General features: G+C 53.7%; 1 protein-coding gene across 4 annotated transcripts; it reads right to left on the bottom strand.

The window, feature by feature from the left end:
• Window positions 1-257: 257 nt before the first annotated feature.
• POLL (DNA polymerase lambda) lies at window positions 258-8,386 on the bottom strand. 4 transcript variants are annotated; one of them, XM_081074614.1, is made up of 9 exons: window positions 8,320-8,386; window positions 7,369-7,494; window positions 6,362-6,656; window positions 6,013-6,172; window positions 5,316-5,633; window positions 4,350-4,523; window positions 3,605-3,733; window positions 1,516-1,684; window positions 258-1,096 (listed from the first exon to the last, which is right to left on the bottom strand). In XM_081074614.1, exons 2-9 carry the CDS (start codon window positions 7,481-7,483, stop codon window positions 732-734), a joined length of 1,725 nt encoding a protein of 574 aa, XP_080930740.1. In that variant the 5' UTR covers window positions 7,484-7,494; window positions 8,320-8,386; the 3' UTR covers window positions 258-731. The 4 variants fall into 4 exon arrangements, with proteins under 4 accessions (XP_080930740.1, XP_080930741.1, XP_080930742.1 ...); XM_081074615.1 differs by having other exon boundaries at window positions 7,982-8,329; XM_081074616.1 differs by lacking the exon at window positions 8,320-8,386 and adding an exon at window positions 8,263-8,311.
• Between the last annotated feature and the right edge of the window lie 2 nt (window positions 8,387-8,388).

Raw genomic sequence — 8,388 nt, 5'->3', positions numbered from 1 at the left:
TTGCCACCTTTGTTCATGTCCCCAGATGGTGTGTTCTAGGGCCTGGCCCACAGGAGAGGCTTATAGGTGGATAGGAGCTCCTAAATGCCTGATTTCATGAATTTTCCCTTTTAATGTCTACCCATCCCCTTGAGTTCAGGAGCTGACTCAGGGTGGACCTGTTGGAGAGCAGTTAACTGGTCTTTCTGGGTTCCTATCTCCATCCCTGCGTGGGGGGAAGAAGGCAGGGGCTGCAGCAGCTCAGACACTAGGCAGGTCAAATGTCAAATGCACTTTATTGGGCCCCTGGGCCTTCAGATGCTGTCCTCACTGAGCTTGGGGCACCCCTTCCCAACACCTCCAGCTGCACAGGAAGTGGGGTGGGTGGAGGGAGTACATGGCTCCTTCTCCTGCTTCAGTCTTGGGTGATGCTGGGCCCCAGCTGCTTGCCTCTCCCCCTAGGGTCCCCATCCCACCTCCAGCAGCCAGACCCTCCTCAAGGTGGGGAAGAGGGGGTGCCTGGGCCTGCAGCACAGGAAGCTGGCTTCAAAGCAGCCCCTGCTCCTGCTTCAAATGGGGCAAGGGGCCATGTGCAACATTGTGGTAGAAGGGAGGGCTAGGAAGACTGTGGCAGCTGGGGTGGCCCTTTCTCTCATGCCCGGGGAGCTGATGGTTGAAGTGGTGAGGTTCAGCCAGCGGAGGCCAGAGGGGAGGACCGGATGGCCGAGTGGGGCAGCTGGTCCAGCCACGGGTCACCAGTCCCGTTCGGCTGGCTCTCGGTAGGGGAGGCCTAAGAGCCTGAAGACATCCTTCTCCGTAGGGGTGGGAAGCACTCGGCCAGACCCCACCTTGAGGCCGTGGGTGTCCCGCACCACAGCTGTGCTGAGGGCGTGCTCCGACAAGCTCATGCCTTTGGTCTTGGCCAGAGCCCGCATGGAGCGGTTGAAGTGGGCAGAGCCGGTGAAGTAGAGCAGGGCGCAGGCAAACTCGCTGTAGGGCACGACAATGATGTCCAGTCGGCGGTGGCGCCGCCCCGGCCCTGGGAGCTGGCACACACCCAAGTACTTCTGCTGCTGGCCATTCTCCTCCTGGCTCACCAAGTCGTCTGTCAGGAAGCCTGGCCCAACAACGGAGAGCTGCTGGGGGGGCCAGGCACCAGGCCCGGGACCACCCCGTCCTCCCACGTCTCTCCTGGTCATCCTGGGTCCTCTAGTCCCAGTTCACCCATTTTCTTGTCCTCTCTGGGCCTGTTTCCTTACCTGTAAAGTGTGTACAGAAATGCCTCCCATCCCCCACCGTTTCACAGAAAGATCAGATGAGACACAACTCACAGGCGGTGCTGAGCACCTGTGTGTGGTGTGGGGGCTGTTTCATCGCTTCCCTGAAATGGCTCTGGCCACAGGGGGTCCTCACGAAGCAACCTTCCCCTGCTTCCTGCCTAGAGTTTCCAACTTTGAGGCTCTGCCTCCAGGGGCCGTCCAGCGCTGCTCTGCCCTGCCTCCTGCCAACCTGCTCACCCAGAGATGGAGCTTATACCTCGCTGCCGAAGGCTGTCAAGGAGCCGACTGAAGACGCCCTGGTGAGACCGGCCATCCGGGTGAGTGAGCAGCACGTCCACATCCCCACAGGTTGCCTTCCCCCGTCGGTAGGAACCACATGCCACACACAGCAGCCCAGGACTGAAGGCCTGAGCGGATTCCCGGACCTGGGAAAGAGCAGTGATGGGGTGCGGGGCGTGGCAGCACCAGGGCCTTCCCTCCCCCATACTCTCAGCTTATGCCCCAAGCCAATCCCTGGGTGCCTGATAAAAGCCTGAGGGAATGAGTCCCAGGGAGCAGAGGGACCCTGGAGAGTGGCATTTCTCTAGCTTCACTAGGGCAGAAGAGAATACTCTCACACCATGGGAGGCAGCCTAAGGAGAGATATAAGAAAACATACACTCTGATTCTGAGGGAAAGCACTGATCTTTCTCTCTAGAGCTCTTTCAGAGCAGAGAGAAACATCTTTTGGCCCCTGTACCAACCCACAGGCCAGGTCTATGAAACTCCACTTAGGACAAAGGGCAGGTGGCTGGAAGCCCTCAGCCAGGTCTCAACAGCCCCAGGTACCTATGGATTTGGAGTTAAAGGCCGTGTGTGAGTTGGGGCTTGAGGACTGAACAAGCAGGGTGCTCCAGGCCCAAACCCAGGCATAAGGGGGTCCCAGAAATATAACCACACCAACAAAAAGGAAAAGGAAGGAAAGAAAACAGGGAGGCAATTCTGAGCCAATGCCCACAGCCTTACTTGGAGGAGCGGGGCTCGGTGGGGAGGGAGCTGTGACAGAGGGAACTGTCAGCTAAAGGGTCGTCCTCATTAAAGGAGATAAGCCCGTTAGCCTCCACCCCAGACACGAGGCCTTTCATATGCAGATGGCCTTCCCACCTCCACCCCAGGACACTGAGATTTCTGGGGCCCTGGATACCCTCAGCCAAGATACCTCAATTCTCCTGACAAGCTCTCTGCTAATCCCTTCCCTCCCTTCTTGAGCCTCCCAAAAGGATGGACAGAGGCCTAGGATGAGTAATCCAATCAAAAGCTCCCAAGGCTGGAGCCCTTCAGTGGGGGGACGCAGGCCAGGTGGGCAGGGGGCTGGGGACTCACTGGCGCTTTCTCCTGGCCTGGACACGGTGGCTGATTGACAGTGTCATCGCTAGCACCAAGGCGAGGTGATGCATGAACAAAGGACCTGTTCCACACTGCACTAGCCCCAGAGTCCCGGGGTCTGGAGTAGAGCAGAGCAGGGGGCTGATTTTAGCTAAGCTGTCTGTGGAATTTCCGTGCAGTCCTACCCTCTCAAAATCCTAGACCAAGGGAGCATACCTTGCCCAGAACAACCAGCCCTTAATCCTAACACCAACTGGTCAAGTGATACATCTAACCCTAACTGTGCCCTAGTCTCGCTCTAATCTAGATTTTATATGAACTTGATCCCTAACCCAACTCAAAACCAAACCCTTTTCCTAGGACGACCACAAATCTTAACTAAAAGCATGCAACACTAAGAAAACCCTACTCCTAATTCAGGCCGAACCCTAACTCACCTCTTGCTCTAGCTTTCCTCCGACCCCAAACCTAATCCTACAGCACTATGCTTCTTCGCCAACTCTAGCTCAAGCCCTAAACCAGCCTTGGGTGGGCTTCAGAGGGTCCATACATCTGGAAAGAGATACAAAATTTTGTATATTTGTACAACTTTTGAAGAGAAAGAGTGCATAGTTTTCACCACGTTCTGAAAGAAGTTTCTGAATCAAAAAATGCTAAGAACCTTTGCCCTGACCCACTCTACCCTAGCCAGTTCAAAGCTCAATATCCTTCAATTCTGACTATAATCCATCTCTAATCTAGCCCTAACACGAACCCAGTCCTAACACCATTCTAGCATCTAAGCCAATGCTGACTCAGCCTGACCAATGAGAACCCCAATCCAGGGAGCTGGTATTACAGCCCTTCCCGACCAAAGCCACCCACCCCTCCCCGGGTCCCACAGCTTCCTCTGCCTGTTGGACTCCCCACTGAGGGATCAGAAGTTCTTGGCTTTGAGCCAAGGGCCTGGCTCTCCTCACTTCTCTGAGACACTTGCTTACTGTCTGCTCAATCTCTGTAGCCTCCTCCCTGGGAATGCGTTCCAGAAAGTCATCGTAATGCTTCAGGCCGATGGCCTGCTGGGTAGTCAGGGAGGCCTGGTTGCGGATGTCTTCTAAGCTCCGGTAACCCTGCAAAAACGAAGCCAAGGGTGTTGTGTATATGGTGGTGGTGGTTGGGAGTAGGAGGTATGAGGATCTAAGACCAACGAAGAGGCGGTGAATGAACACACACACACACACACACACACACACACACACACACACACACACACACACACAGCTTCCATTGCCCCAGACTCCAAAGAAGACCTGAGGCCAGAGCAACCCCAGGAGCAGATGGGTCTGTAATCAACCCCAGGCAGAGGTCATGGAAGACATGCCCCAATCCAGCCCTGCCACAATCCTAAAATACTGGTTCAAGATTTCATCAGTCTAGGGTGATTCTGGGTATGGCCAAGTTTGGGAAACACTGCTCTGCATACTCAGCCTTGAGACCTGGTCTCTTCAGACAGGCCCTTGCTGCTCTGGGAGACAGAGAAACATACTTCTACTCTCTGCCTACATTAAGACTAATGCCTCAAGTATAGTAAGCAACAGGGCAGTTCTGAGAGCTAGGAAAGGGGTCTGCAAGAGCCTTGGACCCCTTGAAAACTGGTCTCCCTATAGTCTCGGTTCATTCCCATCAGAGTAAGGGAACTACGGGTCAGGAGCTCCAAGACACAGCGAAACTCAAGTGGGGGCTGACCTGATGGTACCACATCTGGGCAGTCTTGGTTCCAGCTCCCCAAATGTTGGAGAAGAGCTCCAAGACAGGCACACTATCGCTGATATAGTCCAGCTTCCGCAGATGTCCGCTCTCCAGGATCTCTACAATCTTCTCGGCCATCCGCTTCCCAATCCCGGGGATACTACAGGCCTCCTAGAAGTGGTAGAGGCAGAGGCAGGAAAGAAAAGTGAGAAGAAAAGAGGAGTAGAGTCAGCAGGTGGGGAAGCTGATTCCTTCAGCAGATGTCTGAAGTAAAGCCAGCTTAGCCACTTGGCAACTGATGGCTGTGTAAAGCCTGGGCACAACTGAAGATGACAAGTTTGGATGGAATGGGTTGGTTAACTTGTGTTTTGGTTGCCAGAGGGATGGAGATCAGCACAGGAAGCGGAGAAAGGGCAACAAGGAAGATACTCGTCACCATCATCATCACAACAGTGAGAGCGTTTACTGAGGACTTACTGTGTAACAGGTCCTGCACTACCGGGATAATCCCGTTTAGTCCTCACAGAAAACAGAATTTCTTATTCTTAGTCCCCTTTTACTGTCGAGGAACCTGACACTCAAAGTTTTAAGTGACTTGCCTAAAGTCACACAATTAGTTAATGATGGAAATCAGAACTCAAATCTTGGATTGCTCGCCTCCAAAATGGAAACGTTTTTAAAACAACTTTTTATTACCGAAAAAAATCCAAAGTAGAGAGAACAGTGTAACAAATCTCCAAGTACTCACTGCCCAGCTCCTATAATTATCAGGATTTTGCCAATCTGCTTTCGTCAATCTGCACCCCCCCCCCGTTTTTTTCCTTTGTGCAAGTCCCAGACATTGTAAAATCTTAAGCACTTCACCTGATCCCCACTTGTGACTGGTTCCTCCATCAACCTTGAGCCAGTCAAGAGCAGACCACACCCCCATGCCTTTGCATACCTGTCCTGGCCCCCAGGTACCTGGTAGGAGGTGACAGGCTTGTGGAAGCTCTTGAGGGCATTGATGGCCTTGGCATAGCCCAGGGCCCTCCACTTGTCTCCCTGAACACCGTAGGCTTTGGCCAGCACTTCCAGCTTCTCTGTGATGTGGGGGTTGTGGTTGGTAGCCTTCTGGCTTGAAGGCTGTGCACAGACCCACTTTTCCAGGCCCTCAGGGGCTCGGCTAGGCTCACCATCTCCCTCAAGAGGGGTGGGGTAGCGGCCACTGATCAGGGCTTCCAGATCAGCTGCGCTAACCTGGGTCTCTTCCCCGTCACTGGTTTCATCCTCAGAGCCGGGCTTGAGGTAGGGAAGAAGAGACAATGAATTCATGCCCCCCCCCCCCGCCCATGAATGCTCCTCAGAGTTGGGGGTTGAGAGTCCTAGTCAGACCTAAGAATAAGGCTGGGTCATCTGCATCAGACTTGGATCTTCTGAAGTGTGGGGCTGTGTTCCATTTGATTCCCCCGGTCCCAGCCCTAGTATGCCAGTGGCATGGGGTAGATATGGTCTAGGCAAATGCAGGAGTGATGAGTGCTGGGAAGAGCTAAATGGCTTCACAATAAAGAGAGTCCTCCTCTCTCAGGGGCCCTGGACTTTCTGAACAACCACCAGGCCTTCCCTGTTTCAGTGATCTACTTCCCAAGGAAAGGGAGCCGTGGGGGCTGAGACTCCTGACCTGGGCGTGGGTGCTTGAGGCTTCCTCTGCCTTCTGGGGAGGAGATACTGGTCTGGTGGGAGAAGAGGGAGGAGAGAGGGCTGTCCTTGGCAGACCCTCACAGGCTCCGGGAGAAGAAGAGTCTTGGTCTGCCTTACTGAGCTGTGGTTGGTCCAGGTACCTGCAGGGATGGTGATGGGAGGTTAAGAGACAAAAAGTCTCGTCCCATCCTGCTCCCAATCCTTCTCTACTCTGAAATCTTGGTTTTCTCTGTGTTCAATTCAGACAATGAGAGTCATTTTTAACAACCCAAGGAGAGAGCTCATGATGCTGCCAGAAAACATTTGAGAGAAGACAGGGACCAGCCCACCTGTCGGGGACGAAGATGCTGAATCCTGCCGTGTCCACCAGCCTTCTCTCCTGCAGGCATAAGCTCAGCCAGGCTGACTTTACCAGCTGAACCCCCGAGGGCAGCCGGGGCAGCCTAAGGAGGCGGAGGGCTCGCTCACAGTCCATATCTTCATCCACCACAATGTGAGTGACCCCTGGGGTCTGGGCAGGGCATATCTGGCCACCATGCTGGACAATCTGCTTCTCAAAGAGTTCTGCTCGCGCTCGCCCAATGCCAGTGGGCACAACATGGGTCCGCAGGGAGCTCAACCACTCTGTGGGGTGGACATTCAGATGCCTATTGTCATAACTTTCACGTATGATCCAAATAAACCCTTTATAGTATCCTACCCCCAAACAATCATTTTCCTTCTATCCAGACAGCCTGCCCTCTGGGGATTCCACCTTAAGCATACAGTTCATTTCTTCAGGGGGAATCTCTTGACGTAAGGGGTAAGGATTCTGATATGTTCTGTTTCCTCGTGTAAACTACAACATCGTCTGACACATTGTACATATCCTATAAGTCACTTTGTTTGATCATTTATTCTTTCAACAAATATTTAATAGACACCTACTGGGTACCAGGCACAAGACACACATCTTGTCGTTACAGGCCTCACATTCTAACAGATTGCCCCTCCCACCCAATATAAGCTTCTGCTATCTATTTGTGAATTTGGCTGCAAAATATCTTATACCTCTGGGGACCTGAAAGGGATTTCTGGTTCCCCCACATTCCCAACCACAGGCAACTTCCTGGAAAGCAAAGGATTCTGCTGGTCATTTCCTTAGGGACCAGGGAGTATTTTCTGATTGATGGAGGTCTCAGGTTGGGGTAAAAGAAAACACAAGTGGCCTGTCAAAGACCGAACCAAACCTAGTGCAAGCCAGGGTGGGCAGAGTCAGCTCTAGTATTTGATTGTGAACAGTGTAGGAAGTCTGAAGGTTCAAGTACAGGAAGGTTCTGAGACTGGGTCCACTCACCTCCTGTTCCTTCTCCTTCTTCCCTCTTGGGAATCTTTGCAAGTGCTTTTGATGATGGATTGGCATGAATTTTCTTTCGCTTGGGAAATGCCTTCACGATGCCCCCAGAGTCCATTGAGTTGCGGCCTGTTTGAAGGTTGATCAGGGTGGCTGTCATGTGGAAACCCAGACTTGCGGTTCCCTAACCCCTTTGCCTATGGAAGTGGGGTCTCTACTGACCAGGCCTTGGGGGCAGCAGGGTCTCTCAAAACGCAATCGAACGTCAGTGGTTAGCCTAGTGCTCCACTCACCAGCCTTTCAAAGTCAGAGTATCGGGGGAAATGAGAGAAGAACGGGACTATTGGGAGTACTTTTGAGGGGTATGAAATGGTATCATTCCTCAGAGGGGTTGCTCTACAGATTCAGTGCAGCGTCTGCCGGGCTGCATTCCCAGAGGCTTTACTAACAGGGAATGTCAGGCTAGGAAATGGCGCTACATCTTTAGGAAGGACGGGCTTCCAGGAGTGGAGACTGGGGAAATCTGAACATAAACTCCACATAAACTTTCTCAGACCCACAGTGGAAAACATAGGGTGGGGTGGGGTGGGGAGAGTTAGGGAGTAACGCCCTGCACCTGCCCTGGTCGCAGGCCTCTCGGCATGAGGGTGCTCAGCCTCCCAGCTGCAGGGAGATGGGGTGCGGCCGCAGCAGGTGTGCAGCGCCTTCCGGGATTGGGGGAGCACCGGTCTCACAGCTGCGGGGGGAGACTCCGGCAGGTGTGGGGCGCCCTCCTGCACACGCAGCTGGCACGAGGTCGGGACTGCCAGCTGGGGCGCAGAGGAGGACTCCGGCTGGGGCCTGGAGCGTCCGGACCCTGCCCCCAGAACCCCCGGAGTCGGCCCGGGATAGGGTTACCTTCAGGTTCAACAAGCCAATAAAGGGACGGGCGAAAGTAAACTACTCTCTACTTACCAGGGCAGCCAATGAGAGCGGACCAAGGGCGTGAGGGGGGGGGAAGGGAGGGCAAATGACCAGAATAAT

Source organism: Rhinolophus hipposideros, assembly GCF_964194185.1.
Source record: "Rhinolophus hipposideros genome assembly, chromosome: 15".
NCBI lineage: Eukaryota > Metazoa > Chordata > Mammalia > Chiroptera > Rhinolophidae > Rhinolophus > Rhinolophus hipposideros.
Note: the sequence above shows the minus strand (reverse complement) of the source record. Positions and strands in the feature narration are given on the sequence as shown.

What these genes read in the sequence shown, in the direction of transcription:
- POLL (XM_081074614.1), bottom strand. Translation starts at nt 7,483, where the DNA reads ATGGACTCTGGGGGCATCGTGAAGGCATTTCCCAAGCGAAAGAAAATT. An exon ending in AGAAGGAGAAGGAACAGGAG is followed by an intron (nt 6,657 to 7,368) that starts GTGAGTGGACCC and finishes TCCACCCCACAG; the next exon opens with AGTGGTTGAGCTCCCTGCGG. An exon ending in CTACAGAGATTGAGCAGACA is followed by an intron (nt 1,685 to 3,604) that starts GTAAGCAAGTGT and finishes GCTCTTTCCCAG; the next exon opens with GTCCGGGAATCCGCTCAGGC.